This window comes from Agelaius phoeniceus, chromosome 7 (genome assembly GCF_051311805.1).
Source record: "Agelaius phoeniceus isolate bAgePho1 chromosome 7, bAgePho1.hap1, whole genome shotgun sequence".
Taxonomy (NCBI): domain Eukaryota; kingdom Metazoa; phylum Chordata; class Aves; order Passeriformes; family Icteridae; genus Agelaius; species Agelaius phoeniceus.
The window spans coordinates 15840759-15864179 of record NC_135271.1 but is presented as its reverse complement, the minus strand read 5'-3'; the positions used below and the strand labels follow the sequence as shown (position 1 = coordinate 15864179).

General features: G+C 41.7%; 1 protein-coding gene across 2 annotated transcripts in view; it reads left to right on the top strand.

The window, feature by feature from the left end:
- SPAG16 (sperm associated antigen 16) overlaps positions 1-23421 on the top strand; it is a 373146-nt gene that overhangs the window by 207497 nt on the left and 142228 nt on the right. For both annotated transcript variants that reach the window (XM_077181042.1, XM_054636654.2), the window contains one exon: positions 11336-11462. In XM_077181042.1, coding sequence (XP_077037157.1) covers positions 11336-11462 — 127 coding nt within the window. The remainder of the gene's footprint in view (positions 1-11335; positions 11463-23421) is intronic.

Here is a 23421-nt window from a genome sequence, read left to right as displayed (position 1 = left end):
CAAAAAAATTTAAAAGTAATGAAATTAAATTATGACATGCCAGTACTGCTTTCTCTGTCCTATATAGAATTTCACCACTATAAGCTAGACCAGAAGTGGATCTTGAGGTAAAATAATGGTGGAGTTTTGGTTTGTTTTAGGGGTTTTTGGAGGTGCAGGGGTTTTGCTGGACTCAGGTTTGGTTGGTTTTTTGAGAGCTAAAAGCTGGTTTGAGTCAGTTTTATGGCAACTGTGTGGACCTAGTTGAGTTCTCTAGATTTATTCTGCTGTCCTCCTGTATAATTCTTGTTTCAGTCTTTCCTTTTTGTTGGTAATTTTCCAATGCTGGTGGTTTCTTTGAAGAAAGGCGAGAGTTTTGTGCTAGTGCAGACCTGGGTTATCCATCATGCAATTTAATGCAGCTCCTGGCAAACAGAAGCCCAAGAGCCACTTCTTGTTCTCCTCATCAGCTGCTCCCCAATTCCGGTGATAGCACAGAACAAGTTCTGAACAAGTTCACAGGAAAAGTTCTCCCTCAGCAGCTGCTCCACCCCAACCCTTCATTTCAAACACCCAGAGTTGGAGCTTTCAAAGAGCCCGAGGGGTTGATTGAAAATATGTTGGTGTGGCCACATTGTCACGTGGGAAAATCCCATTATTTGGGCACCCAACAGCTGCAGGAATCTCAGACTGTGCACTATCCAGACAGCTTGGAAATCTCATCCTAAATATGTAAATTTATAGAGAACATGATATGCTAGAGCTTAGTGGGATGAACATAGTAGGTTTTGGCAAGGTATTTTAGGCTTTAGTGCTACAGGAGTGACATTTTTTAAAAGTGTGCTGTTATCCACTGTTACAGACTTAAACTCTTGTTAAAAACAATTCTTTCCTACATTGTCTGAGAGTTTTCAGAAGCAATAGATCAGATTAGCCTCACAAAGAAAATGTGTGTTCCAGCATAATGTAGTAAGTTTATCTGGTCTTCTGGTGAAAATATATTTCAAATTTTGTTTTTTCTTGTTACATTTGTTATTTTCTGTGTTATGTCTCACCAGTCAATAGTTGTGCATATAATGCCATATTCTTTATTTATTAATGTGATCGTGTAGAAGAATGAAATAAATGATGACAAGGAAGAGAATGAAAGAAATAACAAATTCTTCAGGGTGGTTGGAATGCACCATAAAGGGGATCTGAATGTGGAGTGCAGATGGCTCATCTTCTCCACAATATTTTATTTGAACAGCAAAAGTCTAAAACTTCAAAATAACCTGTTCAAATAGCTCTCACATAAGCTTTAATATAAGGACACAAGAAATGAAATCACTTGGCAGTGATCCATCAAAACACTTGTGTGCTGTTGTCTTTCAAAAGCAAGGAGGGATTGAGACATCTGCATTTACTTGTTCAGGGTTAGCCTGAAAAGGCAGTAGTTTTTAAGTCATTGTAATAAAAGAAAAAAGAAGACACAAATAATAAGATCATGACAGCTTGATATGGAGTGTGGAGCAGGCCGTGAGCTCAGCACTGATGTCAGCTGATGTGGTAATTGAGGAGAGCCCACTGTCACAGGGGAGAGGCTTTGCTTATTCAGTGGCAGAATTGCTGAGCAGCAAACACACTGCTTGTCCTGCCCTGCTTAAATGGGTTACAGCTATTTCATTATTACTGAGCCTGTGTGGATCTGATTAGCTCAGACCCCTGAGCCTGGAGGGAGGAGGAGATAATTGTTTCATGAAACAAGGCTCTGGGTTTCAATAAGTAATTTCTGATGCTCCTGTCTTCACCTGTCCAACAAAAAAAATCCTCTGAGGAAACTTGATTTGCAGAAAGTGCTGAGCAAGGGTCAGAGTCAAAAAATAATCTAAGAATTACCATGTACCTTTTTGAACCTGAGTGTACCTTGCTCCTGGACTGAGGTTTGGGACTCTGGTGGCTTGTTTTTTGTATGTTGCAAGGGAGACACGGGCATTTCCAAGGAGGAGTTTGTGTTCTAGTTCCTGGCTGAAGGACTGAAGGAGCATTTTATTCCATCACTATGAAATACAAGAGCTGACCCTGGAGGGGAACTGCTGCAGATCGTGTCGGTGCTGGGAGCACTGAGCTGCACAAAGCTTTTCCTTTGGCTGATGGAATTTATTTTCTGCATGCAGACAGACTTGATGGAAAAGTTAGAAGCCATAGCCACAAATGGATGGTTTGATACGTGGATGTTGATTTTCCAGAGGAAGAGGAAAGAACTAAACCTGGATTTTGAAATATGGAATGCAGGGTGTGTGCTCCTGCATGGTGCTCAGAGTGGGACCAAATCCCACTGCTGTGTTACAGATGTTCTGGGAATGCCCAGAACATTCCCATTAGAGTAGTGTTAACAAATGTGTCATTTCTGACTGGCAGCTGGGGTGAGAATTACTAATTAAGTCAGGATTACTTTAGATCATTCCCTGGTGTCACTCTTGTTAGGCACATTTTCAACCTTGTAATTGACTTGGTCTGTTTTGACCCAGCTGATGGAAAGGGCACTTAAAATCTACATTTGGGATATAAAAGCCTAAATCTTCTTCTGTCCCATGACTTTCAAAGTCATTTTTGTTGACCTGACTCTAACCTTGGGGAAGTACAATCCTTGTCAAATGAAATGTAATCCAAATTTGAAACATATAAAAACACGTCTCACTTCTGAAAAAATTGGATTGTAAATAACAGGCTTCTGTTTGAACTAAAATTGCTGAAATAAGTTACCATAATTTATTTGGAGCCCAATTTCAATAGAAAGTGAGCTTTTGCAACAGCTGTTGCCATGAGCTGAAACGTGCCCTGTGCTGCCAACAATCAGGTGTTGAGCAGTGGGATTTTAAAGATACCTTGATGAGCTACAGCCAAGCCTACATAGTAAAAGGGACTGAAGAATATATTACAATCTTGCAAAAAGACCACAGACTATTCTTAAGTAGAGATTTTAGGTCCTTCAGTCCTACTGTTTTATCTTTCCTTTAAAAAAATTAAAGCTTCGCACCAAAAACCCCTTCATCTAGAATCAGAAAATACAAATAATAATACTTCTCATAGAACACTTCATTTGTTCAAAGAAATGCAAGACATTAAGAGACTAAATCTTCAGTGTAATAATGAGCAGATTCATTATTCATGTTTCAAGCCAATAAAAAAAGGAGATAGATTATTGGCAAAGTTTTCATGCCTTCTAATGAAAGCCTAAGTAGAATATTATTAATTCAATAACTTGGGCTTTTCACTCACAAAAACGTATAAAGCTATTGTCAATCATATTTAGTATTCTCAATTTTTATCAAAATAGATCCTGAGTTTGGGTAGTATTGGAATCAATCAAGCACCAAAAGATAATTGATGATGTTTCTTTTCTGCCTATTTGTGCCAGAGAGTTCTAACCCACCATGGCACAGGGAGAGTCTTCATTCTGTAAAGCCCACCCTACTACTATCTATGTGCACTTGATACAGAAACATGGTAAAAAATAAGGTTTTTAATATTTCCCAGGCTGGTATCAGGCAGCCAGGCCTGTGTCCAACACCACAGCCAGCAGGGGTGGCCTCAAAACTTTGTGCTTTTTTGTCTGAGAGTATTTTTTAACTCAGTGCTGCATCTCGGTGTCTGCCTGCTAGAGGAAGTTTCCACATGCTCAATAAACACACAGCTTCTACTTAAATACACACAGTAGAGCTCTGCCAGAAAAATAAATACAGTGTTATAATTGGCTACTTTTCCAGTAATACATATTGTGTTACATAAATTACCAGGAATTGAGGCAAATAAGCACTTCAATCCCAAAGGTAAGGCATGAAGTTTTGCAACCTTTTTCTCCTGCATTCACAGCGCTCTCTTTCAAAGACTGTGATTATTTGGCTGTTATCTAATTTCACTGCAGAATAGAAACCTGACTGGAGCCTTGCTTTCTGCTGGTTAATTATAAATTTATTAGGGGAATTTTGCCAAATGTCCCTCACTGTTAGACCTCACTGAATCTGAAGTTCAAGCTATCAGACATCATTTAACGTAATGCATTGCCCTCTTTTTCTGTTCTGCATGTGGTTTTTTGTATTTTTTTGTTCTCAGGTACATTCAATTTTCCCTTTCTGTGTATTATTTGCCAAAGAGGCTCTTTCAAGTTATAGAAATGGGACGAAGTCATTTTTAGAACAGCAAAATATGTAAGGAGGCAAGGTCCTTGGAGATGAAATGAATTTCCAACACAATAAAATAGCTTTCCTGTCCTGTTTGGGTGTTGCTGTTGACAGAATATCTTGTTAACAGCACACCAATGCCTCAGGGGTGGGGGGCTGTGGAGGGAGCACCACAGAATGGGAAGGGAAGGATTAGAGAAGCTTTTGGCCATCTCCCTGCTGTGGGAAGGCTTTAACTCTCTGGAGGTGCTTGCAAGAGTGAGCCCCAAAGTGCTTGGGACTGGGCTTGAGAGCACAAGGTGTTCTCACACCTCATCTAACAAGACCCACATTTAAGGACCATCATGTTCAGGCACTGCCCTTCAGCCTTCTCTTGGACTTTTGCTAAAAGTGGGGGCTCCCAATAAGTGTGAGACAAATTTGGAGCAGACTGGAGGGTACCTGGAGGTGTAGGTGCATCCTGTGTGAGCACAAAGCCCAGGATGTTCCTTCCCCCAGCTGGGCCAGAGGAGGGTTGGGACTGCAGTTAACTCTTGCAGGTAGAACCTCTTCAGCTACTAAATCCTGGTGCTTTTATTGCAGTTTTCAGCAGGAGTTGCAGCAGAGCTGGTGAGAGTTGAGTCTTTACAAATTGGTGTTAAAGGAAAGCTGCCATGCTCAGTTCAGCTCCTGAAAAGGGAGGGGAAGAGAGCCTTGCTTGATCTCAGAGAGGAAATCTGAACTCTCAAAAATAAACTGCTGCAGCCTTTCAAAACTTAGCAAGCAAGTCAAAAATGTAACTGTTGACATAGACTCATGTCCTGTCAGTGGAAGGACACAATTTGATCCAGTTCAGAGGCTCTGTGTTTTAGCAGTACGACTGTTCACAAGGGGTCTGAGAAAAGGATGTTACAGGATTTTACAGCAGACTTAGAAATGTGCTGAGTCAGATGAGCAATGTTTGTTTATATGCCTAGAAGACACTAATGAAACATATGGATCATGTCTGGGGTTCTTTCTTCCTTGGCTAAGCCTCCCTAGCTGGGAAGATTTTGCTTTGCTTTTGGCAGAAGGAGGAAGACAAGGGCAGAGGAAGGGGGAAAATCACACCCTTGCACTTAGCAGTAAAGTCCATCCCTGTTCAGAGATCAGTTTCCTTTCACAAGCTCAATTTCCTGTGCACCAGAGCAAAGTGTGAGCTGTCAGGCTCCTGTGGTGACAGAGCTGGATCTCATCCTGCTCCTCCTGCCATCAGCGGCAGAGCTTGTGCTGCTTGCAGCAGGACTGGGCCGTGCTCATGGTGCCTGTGCGGTTCAGCCCCTGATGGGAGTGATGACAGCAGGGTTTAATACTGAATCCTGCTTCTGCTCAGTGTGAACTTAAAAAGTGCAAAAATTAAAATTATCTGATAACAGATTTCACCAGATTGAGAAACTCATGAGTAGCTCTGCAAACTGATCCCTGCCAGGGAAAGCCTGACTTGGAGCTTTGTTTAAATCGGGGGATTGCTCCTTGTTTTGCAGAGCACTCAGATTGCAGAGATTAAAACATTCCATAAGTGCTAAATATGAAAATAAATTACACAGAGAAGGATTAAATTTGTATATTCTTTCTAAATGTTTCTAAATACTGGAGGAGAAATGTTTGCATTGTCACAGAAGCTGCAGTAAAATCTCCTTTAGCACTGCATTTTCCAAGTGTCAAACGCTGGCTTGAGAGAGAGCACAAATGAATGTTCACAATTGGAAGAGAGTTCCATTTGTTCAGTGTAAGTAATAATCGAGCAAAGTGTTTCATATTGACAACATCATACTTTCATGTATCTTTTCAGAGACAAATGTACTTTCTAGAGTAAGTGTCCTCACATGTCAGTGTCTCAGAAAATGTGTTACATTTAGTGAAATAATGGGTCCAAAAAAAAATAAAATCACTGTCATAAATGATGGCAGGCACTTTTTACTGAAATACTGGTAGTTTTACATTCTTGACATGAATAATTGGATGTGTCATATGTGAAGCTACCTAGAAATAAAATAGAGGTCATAAAATGTAAAGACATGATAGGATGCATTTATAACAGCATAAACCAAGCTGGCATTTTAATGTCTTAGGCCAGCCTATTTGCTATCCTTGGCCATTGATCTTGGCTGGGAAAGTTCTATGCCGAATGTAAACAAATTTTGGAGATAGAGCCATACTATGAGAAAGTGATAGGGTTAAGTTTTGTTAAAAATATTCTCCTTTTGACTGTTCCAATTACGGCCTAGTAGGAGCACTGAAGGCTGGTTGTGTCTTTACAGATCTTCCTCAGAAATGCTGGGTCCACCTTCACAGCAGGTGACTTTCTGGTGTAACTTGCCCTGAAAATTGTGATTGCAGCTCACACAGAAGAATGTTTCTCAATAGACATGAGAGGGAGTTGAGCTTAGTGTTTGCTCCATTTGAGACAGGAGGTTTGGAGAAAGATAGTACAGTTTGGGAGTTCCTGTTTGGGAATTCATTTAATTCAATTTAATGAATTCCTCTGAAGGCATGGAAAAAGTTGTGTGGGAGAGGCACTGACTCCAAAGAACAAGCTCAAAATCTCATTAATTTTCATTGGCTGTATAGGTAGTTTTAATTACCATGCTTGAACAGAGGTTCAATATGGCACAGAAATAAAATAAGTAATGATGGCTCCCTAACTACTCACTGAAATGGTATCCCACTCCACTCCCCCAATTTTTCCAAATACAACTGAACACAGAAACTACATGCTTAAAAAAAAAAAAAAGACAAAAAAGGGGGAAAAAAATCCTGATTGCATAGGATTACATGTGTGGAGTGTTTTTTTGAAACACTAAAGTAGCAGAAGAATTGTCCACATGCTGTGTGCCTCGTGGCTGTGGTTTGCTGCATGGCTGGCAGTCCAGGCAGGCTGGGCACTGCTTTGTTCTTCCTGAGTTTTTCTGAGAAAGGATGCAGGGCAAGAGGAGTCTACCCAATGCCTGTATTCCCTTTCAATTACTGCACAGTCTCTGGAATATCTGACTGGTGCATTTTTTGGCTGCTGTTTTACATTTCTGCAGAGCCTAGGAATATTCACTGAAGTCTTATGTAAGTGGAAATCTTTCATATCTTCTCTTTTCAATGCAGTTTTACTGAAACTGCAAACTGAAACTTCATTTGGAATTTGAATGAACCATTGTGAAATGTGATTTTCAAAAGAGAAGTCTCTAGAAATTACATCTTCCCAATCTGTTGAGCTAATGACATCAATATTGGTATGGTTAATTGAAGCCAGCATTCCTGGCATAGATGTGCTTCTGGATTAGTATCTGTCCATGTTTGTTTGAAACTCTTAGGAAATATCCAGACCTGGTGAGATAGAATGAAGGCTGATTTATTGATGGACATCATTACCTCACCTGAATTTCAGGAAGAGGAACTGACTGCAGAGAAGAAGAAAACATTGAGCACAATTAGTCCTCTACTAACAGAGGGAAAGGATGAAGGTTGAAGTGGTGCCTGAGTGATGTTTTAGCATGCAATCTGCAAAATACTAAACTACTGAGCAGCATTTCTCTCATGACATCATTTATTGAGAACCTCTTGAGGCATCAAGATTTGTGGAAGTGTCTAACCTGCTGTTCATACATGATCCCTCTGTCTTCTGAATGAGGATGTTCAAAGGTTTTATATCCATGAGGCTCTGTGTTCACAATGAGAAAAATACCCAGTGCACGTAGCTATAGATTTATTCTAATGTAGATAAACTTGTGCCATTGGATAGAAACATGAGCTTCCATGAAAAAACACTACAGATTTATTCTAATGTAGATAAACTTGTGTCATTGGATAGAAACATGAGCTTCCATGAAAAAAACACCACAGATTTATAATAAAGTAGATAAATTTGTACCATTTGATAGAAACATGAGCTTCCATGAAAAAAACACTACAGATTTATAATAAAGTAGATAAACTTGTTCCATTGGATAGAAACATGAGCTTCCATGAAAAAACACTACAGGTTTATTCTAATGTAGATAAACTTGTGCCATTGGATAGAAACATGAGCTTCCATGAAAAAGCAGGGTGATACTCTACCCTTCACATCAACTTCTTCTTTCATGGAAAAAGAACATCTAGATAAATTGTTGCCCTTTCTCACCAGAAGATAGCTGGTACAAGACAATCTTTCTGAAATTATGTCTCAGCTGGAAGGAAAGATGAATTTATTTTATGTAGCATTGGGGAAAGGTTCTCAGAAATATTCAGCCAGTCAGTTATCAGAGTGGTAAATGAGATCTTGAGAGCCAGAGCTCATCAGAGTGCAGTGATAGGGAAGTGGGAAGGAGAGAGGCTGCATCAGGGCTGGGTGTTTGTGTTCCTGATGGAAAAGTGCAAATCATTTCCTTCCCTTCTGCTGCTGTCATGGTCCCTCACATCATCAGTCCATTTTCACCTTGCTAAGGGATTCTGAATGGGCCTTCCTGCTTTGGCACCTAATTAATCTCTCACAAGCTTGTTCTTGCAGCCTGTCTGCCTGGGACGGTCCAGATCTTACATCAGTGCCTGACAAACAAAATCTCTTCTTTTCCTTTAACTGCCTCCTTTTTCCTGTGTTCTTTCACCCCAAGCCCAGTCAAGCAGGTTGAAGATTTTGTTCTTCTCCAGCCTTTGAGGAGAGCATAGACACACCTTGTTATTATAGGAAAATTTCCTCTTTCTTCCAATGGAACCACTCTCACACTGTGGTAAGGAAAGCTGTCTATGTTTTCAAAAATGCAGAGTGCCCACAAAAAAAATGCAGCAGGATTTTCCTTGTCAGAAACTGTTCAGCAGCTCAGAGCCTTTACACTGGAACATGCAAGCTGGAAATGATTGGGCACCTTTAAAAAATGGCATTTCTAGGCACCAATAAGGTGGAAGATCTGAGATGGAAAAGGCATATTTGTGGTGTAAAACATTGCAATGAGACTGTGAGACAAAAGAATTATTTTACTGAAGCTATTTTACTGTCATATATCAAGTGATCATGAATATCAGATACCTTGTACACCAAGTTCTAACAGCCAACACTTTATGTCTAGTTTAAAATGAGTCCTTGTGACAAAATAATACATGTAGTCTATATAACAGATAACACTGGGTGGTATAATGTATTATCTATAATAGAAAAACATAGATTCTGTAAAATGATACCAGTGGAATCTAATATTTCCTTGAAATCTATTTCCTGGATAATCTTTCTTCTCAGAAGCTACTTATTTCCCTTCTGCTCTGCCTTTGTGGGGACAGGCTTGGTGTTGAGCACAGGATATCATTGCAGAGTGGCAAATGGAAAAGCACAGATCTGAGGAGTCCCTGGGTTAGATCAGTGCTCAGGGCAGTGTCCATCCCAACCGTGCAGCTCTCCTGGCCTGCCCCTCCCTGCAGACACTGAGCTCCTGTGCTGGTGGGACAGAACTGGCAAGAGCTCTGAAAGCCTTCTGGGGACATACAGGCAGGGGAAAAAAAAAGGCAGAAAAATCACATCTTTAATTCCCCTCTGCTGACAGCTTCCTTAATAAATATTGTAAGAAATTTCTCTGTTAGGAGCCACCCAGTAATCTAATTTGCAAGCCCCAGTGATATATTCAGCAGCCAGCTCCAGGGAGGTGTGTTTCTACTGTCAGAATCACATGAGCAGGGAATAAAATTCTGAGCTCTTGCTGAAAGCTGCAGTAATTTATGATGAGTTGTTGGCTTTTATTTTTTCATACTATTTTTGACTCAGCTGAACAAAGAGGATAGAGCTGCTACTGAGTTTACATTGATTAGTTTTTTCTACAGTATGCTCCCCTACCTGTGTGTTTTCACAGGATATAACAATACAAATACTGCACATTTAAGTTTTACATATATCTGAAGAAATCATGGAGTGATGCCCTTGTTTAATAATGAGTGATGGATCCTGGATTATTTCAATCATCCCCCCTCTTGACACACTCCTGAAGGAGTTAAGCCTTTGCCAGTCTGCTGAGTTTAAGTAATCTTAAATTACTTAAACTCAGATTTAAGTTTAAGATTTGTCTGTCACTTTCTGTGCTGTCTGGATGGGTCATCCTTGGGCTCTTCCTTCTCTTCACCTCAACTCCAGTTTAAGGAATGTTCTGCTCTGGTCTGTACACAGAAGGCAAAGCAAAACCCAAAAAGCTTTCCTGGGATTACAGCTGTACAGCCAAGGTCAGGCTGTTGGTGAGAGAACTGATTCTCCACAGCAGTGTCATCATGGTTGTGTCCACTTTCCTACAATGGGAAAAGCTTCCTGTCTGGGGTTCCATCTGTATCAGATCCATCCCCTCACCTGAGAAGGACCAACAGAGTTGTCCCAGAAATTAACTCATTCAAAGAAAACAAAGCAAAAAGGTGAGAAAGGCAGCTCAAAAGCTCTAGGGTGTTATTGCTCAGCTGGGAGGAGGTGCAGTGGCTGGGTGTCTTGAGCCTTGAAAGAACTTTCAGAACCACTTCACAGGGAATTCCATCTGAGCTGTCAGTTCATGATGAACACCTCGTTTCTAGGGGTGCACCTCTGTTCCCTCACCTCTGCTTTAAGAAATTGGAGCTTACAATGGCTGCTGGAGTGGTTCATCCATAGCCAGAGACCTCTCCTTCAGGGAAAAGGGGTTTGGGGTGTCCACAGGAACAAGACTTTACCCTCAGTAAAGAGCTCCCAGGCACCACTTGCTTTCTCTAAGCTTTTGTGCAGAGAGGAAAACCAGGTTGCCAGCACTCACTGGCTTTCTTCAGAGGGCATGTGGGCACAGTCCAATAGATCTCTCAGGCCTTTTGACAAAAAGGAATTTCATGTCTATAAAAAGGAAACTGTGCTGTCTCTATCCTACCTTTTCATTCACATTCCCTTTCAGTTCTGCATCAACAAGGTTTTTTGAGGATCCACCCAGGGAACACAAAGTGGTGCTTTCATTGCTCCTCCTTAGGATTCAATCTTTCAAAAGCCACTTTTCATTTCTTTATGCCTTCCTGCTCCAGCCTTCCTTACTGGGAAGCAAACACCAATGGGTTGGGGTTTGTAGCTGTCTCCATGGCGCAGTGTTTGGGTGAGGAATCATTGTCAGTGTTCATTTTTCCAGAGATGCACAAAATGTGTTCTGCATTCACCTAAAGCTGTCTGTGGATCATATTACCCTGAGTGGAGGGTGCTGCATTCCTGTTTTCTTCTCTTGCAGTGAGAGATGCAGGTACACCCTGCGTGGCCACAAGGACTCAGTCAACAGCATCGAGTTCCTGCCCTTCTCCAGCACCGTTGTCACCAGCTCTGCTGACAAGACCTTGTCTCTCTGGGATGTCAGAAAGGTAGGCAAGGCTTTGCCTTGGTCTTTCCTGAATTCAGGATTTAGTGATATGTGTGACATGAGAAAAATAAAACCCAGTGTGAAATCAAAATAGAAAGTGAGGGTGATGTGCCAGTAAAAGATTCACTAATACACGTGTTATCTTCTGACCAAAAATGTCACCATGCAACACTTCCTCTCGAAGGAATCTGCCTCCCCTCCTCCAGAACTCTCCTGATTCCTCATGGAACATGCATTATTTTCTCCATATCATATCACTGCAGGTGGTGAGAGAAACTCTGCGTCTCCTCCTTTGTTCTTCTCTACCTTCTTTCTTTGGAATGGGTAAAAATGGATTGAATATACTGGAGAGTGTATTTGTCCCTGCTGCTTTGCAAACCAAATATGCAAATCCTGTTCAAGTAGAACATGAGAACAAGGCAAAAGGAATTTTTTTCCTCTTTCATCAGAAAATCTAATAATTATTGCCATTTCTGTGGTATGGAGTAACTTTTGAAGTTCTCAAATTAATTCTTCAGTTGATGTTATAGCCACTCAGTGCAAAGGTACAAGATTCCAGCCTCAAATGCAGAAGGCTGTATTCATGGAAGGGATTTGAGAGGAAGCAGGCAGAGCTGTTGCTGTGGATTAAATGGTGTTGTCATCAGAGCTATACAAACACAGGATAGGAAAAACTGCCATGGAAATGACACTGCAATACTTGAAATGCTCATTAGGCAATTTCTATTTATGGATTATGGAAACAGACTGAATAGAAGGTCATTTAATAATAATAATAATAATCCTGGTCAGAAAGCACAATGAGTTAAAATGAAACTAGTCAGGACTCATTATTCCTAAATGCATTGGTTTGTAGGAATATTTGATATCCAAATATGAATAATTCAAAAAGAGGAAAAAAATTATTGCAATACAAACAAAAGTGAAATGCTTAATGGAAAAATAGATTTCTGCTTCGTTTTGTTTTCAATAAATCCTGCAAGGAACTTTAGCTTGCAAATATCTCAGTAATCTCCTGCTTATAGCAAATTAACAGAGTTATCAAGGAGTTTTCCTTTGACAAACATAAGGAAAAAGCCTCTATATTTGCTCACCAATATTGTTTTTCAGCTTTGGGTAATTTAGCTAAGATAGGAAAGACTTTTGTGAAAAGAAAACGTTGTATATGGCATTTTGTTGTGTATGTATGCTGTTGAGTTTTTTCCATGTCCAGTGGGAAATCTTGCAGGTTTGGAATAAATGCTCACAGTGAAACTTCACTTGAGGTGGTGAAATCCCTGTCAAGATGCCACCTCCCTCTAAACGCTGAATGATATTAAATGTTCCCTCCAGAAAGAAGATGAATTATTTTATCCCATTAATTAGGAATAGAGTATTTGCTCATCTCTGTGAGATCAATTAGCATTAAGGAGTACATTTAAGATACTTTTAATGAAACATGAAAACCACGCTCAGGTTTGTTTTCTCATAAATCAGATTCCTATTGCTAATCACATCTTGCTCTTCCATCATTAAGTGCAGTCAGCTCTTTATTATTAAAGATAATGGATACAGAGAACTCTAAGTCAGAGAGTGTAAGTTGAATGGACAATGAGCTCTGGATTTGGGGCAGGATGGAACATAAATCTTTGTAATTACTAAGGTAGAACTCTAATGCAGCCCGCAGACTTTGGAAATGCAGGGTGTTACTTTTCCTCTTTTTTTTTTTTTTTTTCCTGGATAACAAAGATCCATCCAGTGGTTTAAAAAAATCTTCATCACATTGACTCTAATTTTAAACCCATGGGCTATGTTGTCTATAGGAAAGTGAGAACAGAGAAAGATGAATTGCACTTGTGGCTCTTTCCAAACAGTGAGGGAGAATTACAGCTTTGGTGTTGGATTTGGGCAGGAACCGTGCTTGTGCTGTGCCAGACAGGCAGTAGATCAGATGTGGAAACCCAGGCTGCAGTTCTCTGGTGGGAATTTCTTGCCAGAGAAGCTGATGGCTCTGGTGCCAAGATAAGCTGCAGAATTTATTCCTCCTTGTGCCAGTTTCATAGAAAGACAAGCATGTTTTGGCTTTTCACCAGAACAATTCCTCACTGACACATCAGGGAAAGCATCTCCACTCATGAATTGCTAAGTGTGTCCAGTGATGAATGGGAGAGGTGCAGAAGAGCCCCTGACCCCCTGAGTCCAAGTTCCCCTGCCTGGGTTAATTCCTGCCATGATGAGGGACCTGCCACTCCTCTGCATCTCCCACAGCCTCAGGAGCCATTTCTGGGGACTGCTCACATTTGTCTCGACGCCATTTGAGCCAAGCTTGAACCTCTGCTCTTTTTTCACACAGATGAGATAGCAAATATTTATACACTTAAATACTTTAATAGAAGGGAAGAAAAAAAAATCCTCATTTTTCATTCTACATGTTTGAAACTTATTGATTTAGTAACTATCTCATGTGTTCTGATTTTTGAAATGTCAGATTTTATAACTGGATATTTCATTTTTGAAAACATTGCGGAGAGACTGTCATTTAAAAGGCAGCTTTTGGTAGTAATGCCCTGAGGAATGTGTCCAGTGAGGATTTGGGAAGAATTCTGTGTGTCCTTAGCAGGAGAGGCCCATTTACATCAGTGACACTGTTCTTGTGAACTAAGTTCAGCACACAAAGACCTCTGTAAAAAGTCACACTCATATAATGCTCTATTTCTATTCCATTTGTTGAAATAACAAGCATTTGAGATACTGTTTGATAATTCGTGTCCATTTTGGTCTCTACTGCTCTTTGGTACTCAAGTTTAATATTTTAGTTATCCAGGATCTATTTCTTTATGCAGGGCAGCTGAGTGATTTAAGATGAGACCTGGTTTTTCTGCATTCTGTTTGCAGAAAGATTGCTGCATAACACCAATAAAAGGATCCCATTCCACTATCAAACTAATACCTCTGCTATTCAGGGAGGAAGACATCAAGGATGTCAACTTTTTTCTATTTGGGTCAAAGATGACTAAGGCAGCACAGTGACCAGATGCCAGTTCTGGCTCTGCACATCAAATTGTGTCCTTGTCAGTAATTTGTGGGCTGAACAGCAGAACCAAAAGTTAGAAGTTGCAAGGTAGTGTGGTCCTTGATGAATAATGCAGGCACCAATCTCATAGGAAAAAAAAAATAAATAAAAACAGAATGAAATTGCCCAAAAATCGTGCCTGAACAGCAGCAAGAAGCTCCCAGTAAAAACCCAGCTCTGGCCATTTTCCTCCTCAGAGGCTCCTGCAGTTTCCCCTTCTGGGAATGCAGGCAGAGGCTCCTATGGGCTCCTGCAGGGATATCTGTGCATGGCTGTGGGGAAACTGCATCTCTGAGCCCCTGGGAATGGTTCCTGAGTTGGTGCACCACACTTCATCAGCAGGGCAGCCTGGGGCTCTGGGGCTGCACCACATCCACAGGAATTCATTGGGAAGGAATAGTCAGGGCAAAGAGCAAGAGGCTGCTGGGGGCTTCTCTAGGGTAATATTCTGCCTTCAAATGTGGCCTTGGATAGAAGAGCTTCTTAGGCACAGCCCTTTTTAGAGCAGTAGTTAATAAATTGCAGCTTCTGTGCTCCAGTGCCTGCCTATCATGGTGTGCTAATGGCTCTTGAGCATTGGCTGAGTTTGATGGAGTTCTCACACAATTAGGTCTGTGGGAGACAGCAGAGAAACCCGAATGAATGTCCCACCTGGCAGGGCAAGCAGCAGCACTCAGCAACCCCAGCAGCAGGTTCTGAGGAGTGTCACAGTCCAGGTCCTGCTCTGTTCATCCTTGCCTTTGCATTTTGCCCCCCAGAGGTCCCAAAATGATCCATCTGTTCATCCAGAGAAAGAGCAGAGTGAACCCCAAGAGTCTGGGGGTGGTCATTTGCATTTTTTCCTTTGTAAAAGGGCTCTGGCTGAAGGCACATGGGTCGTTTGAGGACAGTGGCCATTTCTAAGGGCTTTTCACTCTGTGTCCTACCAGAGAATAAATAAATCCATGCACAGGGCAGTTTCTGAGCTGTTGGCTGAGGTTTCCAGCTGTGCTGCAGCATTTTAATGATGAGCACTTGGCTGCCTGTGTGTTTCATATGGATGTAGAATAATTGCAAGGATGCTGATCTAAGCTGCAGCCTTGCAATTTTCTCCTTCACAATACTGCCCATCCTCTCCCACCCTGGGATGTCTTTGGCCTGGGACAGCCTTGCTGGGGTTCCTGTTGCAGCTCAAAGCTGGTTAACTTTTGGTTCAACTGGGAAATTGTTCCAAACTTATAATTTCCTTAGATAACCTTTTAAATCTATTTTCTGCTAATTAAATTATCTTTTAGACCACTTAGTTTCCAGTGTTTATTTTATCACTGTTTAGTAATTTCTAAATTAGTAATTCCCTTACATATCCTCTTATAGTTTTTTTTTTTCTTCCAGTGAAATATAAATTAGTTTGTAGACGTTTTGCTTTTCAATATGGATTTTGTCAGAACATTTTTGTCAGTAGACTTAAAGCACATGGGAACACCCAGATCATTTCAAGGATTTTGCCCATGGTGGGGGGTTCTTTGCCTGTGTCCCTTTGAAATGGTCATTCACGAGGCAAGTTCAGGAAAAAATGAATTTAAGGATCAAGTGTATGAGAGAAGCATTAAGCAGGCAAAAGGGAGTGATTTTGAAAAGCAATCTGGTTGTCTTTATAATTTTTAGCCTATTTCAGTTGATTTATCCCCAAGTAAACACCTTAGACACAAAATTATCAGTCAGAATCTCCTCAGAGTATTGGATTTGTCAGTTTTATTTGAACCCTTTTGAACTCCCAAGGAATGAATTCATGAGCTGAGTGGATAGACAGGCTGGGTCATTTAAAAAACCTTTGACAGGCAGTTTAAGGTCCAAATCAATCCTCTTCAAAAGTAGGTCAAAGATTGAAGTTGTCAGTGTTGGAGACAAAGAGCTCTTCCATGCAAACTCCAAATCTCCCAGTGCAATTGAATTATGCTGCTGTAAATAAGGGATGTGCAAGGGTAAGTCCAGTTCCTGGCATGAAGTGTAACAAATTCTGTGTTCTTCATTCTGTGCATTTGTAAATAATGGGTTCATATTTTAAAACTCCCTGTCTTCACATGAAAAGGAATTTGAGTCACAGTGAAATATGAAATCAAGAACAAATAGTTATGAATACAGATTATGTTTGCTCCCAGAAGTAGTATCACAAAAGACAAAAGTACAACTTGAAAAGGTTTATGTTAAATCTGTTTGGGATGCTTTCCTAGAAACTTAGTGCCAGTTTTTTAAAAACCAGAAGTATGGTTGAGGAAAAAAGTCAAAATTTCATTCTAATAATGAAAAACAATTGGGGAAAAAAAAGCTTGATTTGGTCAACGTAGTTCTTAAAAATGCTACATTCTGACTTTATATCAAAACAACTTCGGTGAAAAAGGCAGATTGCAATAAAATATTTCAAATAATGAACATATAAGTGCCAGTTGGATCAGTTGACCCAGATACAAGCAAGAAAATATCCAATGTTCTGGTTTTGCTGTGGTTTTTTTCTCTTCCTGAGAGGCAGGAAAACCACTGCCCTTCAAACTGTGTGTGGCTGCTGTCCCCAGGATCACCCTCACACTGGAGCTATGTCTTTCCCTTGGACCTGTTCCTTCTTTATCTTTTCTTCCAAATCAACCCATTAAATCAGCAGTTTACCAGACTGTATAATCAGCTGATCCCACAGGCTTTTCCCCCTGTTAAACTAGGTTTAAACCAGACTAAACCTTTTAGAATCTGACAGGTTGTTCTGCAGAGCTCAACAGCTGGACTTGATGATCTTAAAAGTCTTTTCCAAGCAAAGTGATTCCATGATTCTAAAGCTCCAGGTGAATTAGTGGCCCTTAAAAGGTTAGAATTGTTTTATTAAGCTGTTCCTGTTCACTGATATGCCCAGTTTTGTCCAATGGATGTCTGAGTCTTGTTGCCAGTGGGAATTCAGCCCATTAATGAGTTGTCTTCCTCTGCCTTTTTGCCAAAACACAGAAAAGCTACATTTTTAATTTCAAAGGGAAGTCTTGGAGAGGACAAGACAAGTTCTGTGTGTTAAAGCTTAAATCTCCAGCTTGGCTTGCAAGTCATGTGAAATGTATAAATGGCAGTGAGGTTAGATTAAAGTAACACTTTCCATCATGATATTCACAGTCATTAAGCTCCTCCTGGAGAATCACAGGATCTGCTGAGCTGGAAGGGACCCACAAGGACCATCCAGTCCAGCTCCTGGCCCTGCACAGCACTATCCCCAGCAATCCCACCCTGTGCCTGAAGCATTATCCAAATGTTCCTTGAGCTCTGGCAGTCCTGAGGCCTTGACCATTCTCTGCTGAGCCAGTTCCAAGAGCCCCAGGATCCTCTGCAGCTGGATGCTTTCCTTCCTGTGCAGTCATGGTTTCCCCAGGGGCTCTGCAGGAGTTTCCTCCAAAGTTTGCACCCTCAGAGCTTCTTGCAGTGCAGCCCAGCCTGGCTTTGACTTAGTGTCAAAGACTTGGTGTCAAGACTTGGTGTCTTGGAGCAAGTGTTGTCTCCTTCTCTGCCTTTCCCAGGGTGGGAGCAGCCCTGTGATCCATCCCTAGCAAGGTATAGCAGTGCCTGTCCTGCAATCCCTGCTTGCTGCCCTGCTCCCAAAGCTCCCAGCACGTGATTGCTTCCATTGCTGCAGCCCTGCAGGGCTCAGGGCCTTCTAGCAAAGCTTCTGCTGTGGCTCAAGGTTCCCTCTCATCCCTGTGCTGCTTTCCTCTGCCCAGGATGGCTGATGGATGATGATGGATGGGTGATGGATGGTGGGTGGTGGGTTGTGGTGGTGTTCACAGGGGTCTCAGGACAAGGGAAGACACGAGAATCTTGACTCTGTGTTTCAGAAGGCTGATTTATTATTTTATGATATCTATTATAGTAAAACTATACTAAAAGAATAGAAGAAAGGATTTCATCAGAAGGCTACAAAGGAAAGGAAGGAATGGAATGATAATAAAATCTTGTGACTGACCAGAGAGTCTGAGCCAGCTGGGCTGTGATTGGCCATTAATTAGAAACAACCACATGAGCCCAATCCCAGATGCACCTGTTGCATTCCACAGCAGCAGATAACCATTGTTTACATTTTGTTCCTGAGGCCTCCCAGCTTCTCAGGAGAAAAGATCCTAATGAAAGGATTTTTCATAAAACATGTCTGTGACAATGGGTGGTGGGGTGATGGGTGGTGGGAGCTGCTGCTGAGCAAGGCAGTGTGCAGTGATGGAGCCATGTGATCCACAGCTCTGTCATCACAAGCAAGGGACACCTCAGGCCCTGCAATTCCCACTGCACTGGCAGCTCCCTGCACTGCTGGGTTGGCAACTTGCAAGGGCAGGCAGAGAGAGGCACTGGAGGGAAGGGGGGCATTAATTCACCACCCATTGAGGCAGATTTCATCTGTTGTCACTTGCTGCTTGTCTTTGAATGTTAGTAGTAATTAGAGAGCTATAAATAGACTAATGTAACATATTGGAAGTCTGGCCATGGATTCCAGTAAGCACTGTGTGGCTCCTGGCAAGGGGTCTGGGGAGCATGGGTGAAATAAAAATGAGGGAAATGGAGTGAGGGAAGCAGGTTGTGCTCCTGCCTGAGCAGAGTGAAGATTGACCTGAATGTGAACTTCTTAGCAGTTGCCTGTGTCCACCCATAATGTGTGGGCAGGAAATATTGCAGTAAGAATGAGTTTGATTTCTATGTGGCCAATGTCACTTTGAAACAAAATGGGAGTAAAGTTCTTTCAAAGGCTTTGGGAAAGGCCTGGCTGCAGAATAACATTTGCATTGACTTCTTGGTCCTAAAACTCTAATTAAATTATTGATTATGAAGCTGGCTGCTTTCTTAATAGTTCCTAATGTAACAATTAAACCAAAGTAAGTAATTAAAAATGAAAAGATTGGTCCACAAGTACAATCTTCAAAAGGTCATTTTCAACTTAATTGCTTTTTTGAAACAGGCAGGAATAGAACAAATGAGTCATTAGCAAAAAAGCAATTTGGTGTGTGCATGTGTGTAATAATATGTCTACCAGATGACCACTGACCACACAGTACCTAAATTAATTTAAAATAATGGCTAAATTTACTTAGTTGATATTATATTAACACATCTCTTCCAGACCAGGCCTCTGGTGTGTGAAGTGCAGTAGGACATAGGGAACTGTAGCATGTTTCTGCTCTGGACAGCTGAGAGCCCAGGGCAGAAGCCAGAAACTTCAGCCAAAGAGCACAAAATTTCACTGGAACTATTATGTTATTGTTTAATGTCATAAACAATGCTTTGTACTACACTGAGCATTTTTTTTTTTATATTATTATTTACAGGTGTGAGAAGTAAGGGTTTAGATGCCAGTCAGATTGGTCCATGGATTTTTACAGGTGGGGAAGGTGGCAGGGAGGGGAGCACGAAGGTGTTTGCCAGAAAAATTTCCAAAAGACCACTTAACACTGTTGGATAGTGATTGTTGTGCTGGCTGCAGCTGGATTCTGCTTCAATGGACCTGCTCCAAACCAAATCCTCTTCTGGATGAGGCAGTCGTGGAGGGGGAGAGGGAGGGAATTCCTATGCAGCTCAGGTTGGGAGAGAACTAGATAAATCTGCTGGTTTGTGAAGTTAAACACCATGATGACTGTGGCTACACATTCTCAAAAAGATCTATTAAAATCCAAACAAACTCCAAACCTTACAAATCAATTTCCTTTCTTCTATCAATAACATCAAGTAATACATTTTCAATTATTAGGTTTTCAGTTTGGTAAAAACTGAATCAAAATATTGGTGATGACTTGATGTGTTTATATAGATTACTCCCTTTTAAGTGCTTGTGGATACATTTATTCCCACTCTGGCTCCCCACAGCCTCAGGGGATGGCTGCCTTGGGCTTCAAGTTCTTTACATAAGAGCAACCAGATACTGCCTGAGAAATGGCTTGAATTGAGAAGCAGGCAGACCTTTGGGATGACTTCAGCTATTTCAGACCTTGTAAGGGGTATTTGAAAATAAAAATATTTTCTTGTTGGTTCAAGAAAGCTTAAGTGGTCAATTTTATCATGTGCAGAATAGCTGAGGGCCCTGGTTTTGCAGGAAAAGCTGTAGGCTGCCAAATTGGTTTTGGGTAGAACACCCCATGGAGCACTGATGGATGGTGAAGGTTTGCAGTGGGAATTCACACTTCAAACGTTGCCCAAAGGATGGAATTTTGGTGGTGCATATTTCATGTATGGGAGCTGCCAGGCACTCAGAGGTGTGAATCAGTTCTGTGCTCTGACACCCTAAGGGCAGCAGCACAGGGAGGTGCTGTTCTCATGCTGTAGTCCAAGGCCAAAATGCAGCCCTCTGATTACAGCTGAATTCCTCTGCCACATTTAGAAGCACAATTAGTAGTTGAGGATGTTTTGTGTTAAGAGGCAGTGGGGTTGGTCCATTGCAATACAGATATGGAATTTAGGAGGTGGTTCTTGGTTTCTTCACAGCCCCAGGGATTTGCATGTGTGTTAAGCACATCACATCACCATATCCCTTCACCTCTCTTCCATCTCCCCTTGCACCCCTGGGCTGCAGGGTTGGGCGTTGTGGCCACATTTCTCTTCACAGAGAAAAGCAAGGCACAACTTCCCAAGGATTTTCTGGAGTTCACATTCTCTGAACCTCAGAGAAAGAAAAAAACAACTCTTATCTCATTTACTGCTCCTGTGTTTTGGAACAAGTGGAATGCATTGTGGGAGATTGTTTACCTGAAGGCAGTTGGGGATTGGATTCTGGTGTGAGTGTTTGGATTCATTGGCCAAGTGAATCCATGCGTGTGTGTCGGGACTGCCGGCTGACAGTCCCGAGATTCTGGGGGTTGAGTTGGGTTGAGTGCTTGTGCAGTTTCAGTTTAGATGTAGTATAATAAAATTTAGATGTAGTACAATAGAGTAATTAATTAACCTGCTGATATCATGGAGTCAGATGCATCATTCCTCCCAGACATCGGGGTTGCCCTGCTGTTTACAATAAGGCATGAGAAAAGCACATCAAAACACTTGAGAGTCTTGCCCTGTCAGTGTGCTGTACTGTTGTCATCTTATTGCAGGGGTTCCATACTGCTGTCTCCTTATCACAAAAGTTCCAAACCCCTTGGTGTTTCTCATGGGCAGCTCTCAGAGCACTGACTCTTTCTTCTTCACAAAGCAGCCACTGACTCCAGTTCCCTTCTCAAGCAGCCACCCCACTCTTTTATAGACCTCTTCTGCTCATCTGTGGCCTGTTAAAGTCAGGCCTGTTCCTAAACTTTGATAATTGGCCCAGCTGCAACTCCTAAGGGGTAAGATTACTTTCTACACTATCTTATATTCTATCCCACTACACTGTACTAACAACCTGCAGATCATAGAATATGCTGAGTTGGAAAGGACCTCCAAGGAGCATTGAGATGTTTCAACTGATATTCTAAAACACAACATATTCAGTTCTCTCTTGCTGAGATCTTTTTCTCCACTCGTGTTTTTAGGTTGTTCTGTAGAAAGCATTGATTTGATGCAGATGAGAGACAGAGCTGATTGCTAAAATGGTGGAAGTAGGATGAAGAATATGACAGACATCCTGAGAGGGAGCTTCAGGTGTTGAACAGTGTCAGTGTGGATTGGGAGACATTGGCATGGGCTGCTGGAGAGGAGACCCAACAAGGAGCATAAAGTGCTCCAGGAGAACAATCCTGGTGGGATTTCTCATTTCCTATAGAAATGGGAGCACATGGCCATTTGCTGCCTTGCAGATGAGGTGGTGTCATGGCACTGGAATTGTGACATTGTCAGAACCAGAAGTGACTCTGTGGAGAGCTGTCCTTTCTGGTAGCCTGAGCACCCCGAGTGTCCCTCACTCAGCAGCAAAGAATCCACTGCTAATTGCATGTGAAATTTATGTGAGGCAGTGGAAAGACATCTGTCTCCATCACTGGGCCCATCTGGAATTTCCCATCAAGGAGACAGTGTTCCAGTCAGTGGTGTGACTTGCTGTGTCATTGCAGTTGACAGCCAGGTTTTCTTGCACTGTGACATTTGCCAGGCTCTTCAGCTGACAACAGGCTTGTCCTCTGAGTGCCCTGGGATTGCTCACAGAATTTCCTCTGCCTGTTTTCTTCTCCTGTATATACCGGCATCTCCTTTATTTCCTTGGAATAATTAGACATACCTCAAAGGCACACATTTATCAAGGCAGTCAGCATGCAATTGCTCATCCCTGCCATAAATCCCAGTGTCCCACACCATCCTTTGACAAATCCAACTGTGAGTGCATTAATCCCCTCATAAATGTTATGTTTGGATGTTTTGTGTCCCGCTTTCCTGGCAGGCTGAGGTCTGGGAGCTTCTTTTCAGGAGAGCAGTCCCAAAGCCCCTCTTGATTACGGGGTGATTTCAGACCTGGAGCAGAAAAACCATCTTCAGCAGCAGCATCATTGTCTCTCAAGTTCAGATTTCTGGCAGTGGCACTACTAAAATTAATTGTTTCAGGTCTCAAAGCGTCCTGGCACCAGCACAGGAGGAATGAGGCACTGCCGAAAAGGTACCACCAATTGATCCCCTGGGAACTGGCTGTTCCCACTCTGCTCAGTGTGGTTGTCAGGACAGAAAGGATTTAGCAGTAAAGACTGGCTTTACAGTTTATTTAGCTTCTCATTTTCTCTAAAAATAAATATGTGATTATGGCTTTCCTGTTTTCCCTCTTCTGTGGCTCAAGCCCAGCTTCTCTGCCTCCAAGGGAGTTTCAGGCCAGTGTTTTGCAAATGATAGTATTTTACATGCCAGTCCCTTACTCAGCTGATTGTTTCTTTCCCCTCAGAAAACGTTTTCTAGAGAAGCGATAATCTTTCAGAAATGAGACATCACACTCAGATTGGAAGCACTGGGACAAAGCTGGTAGGCAAGAAGCAGAATT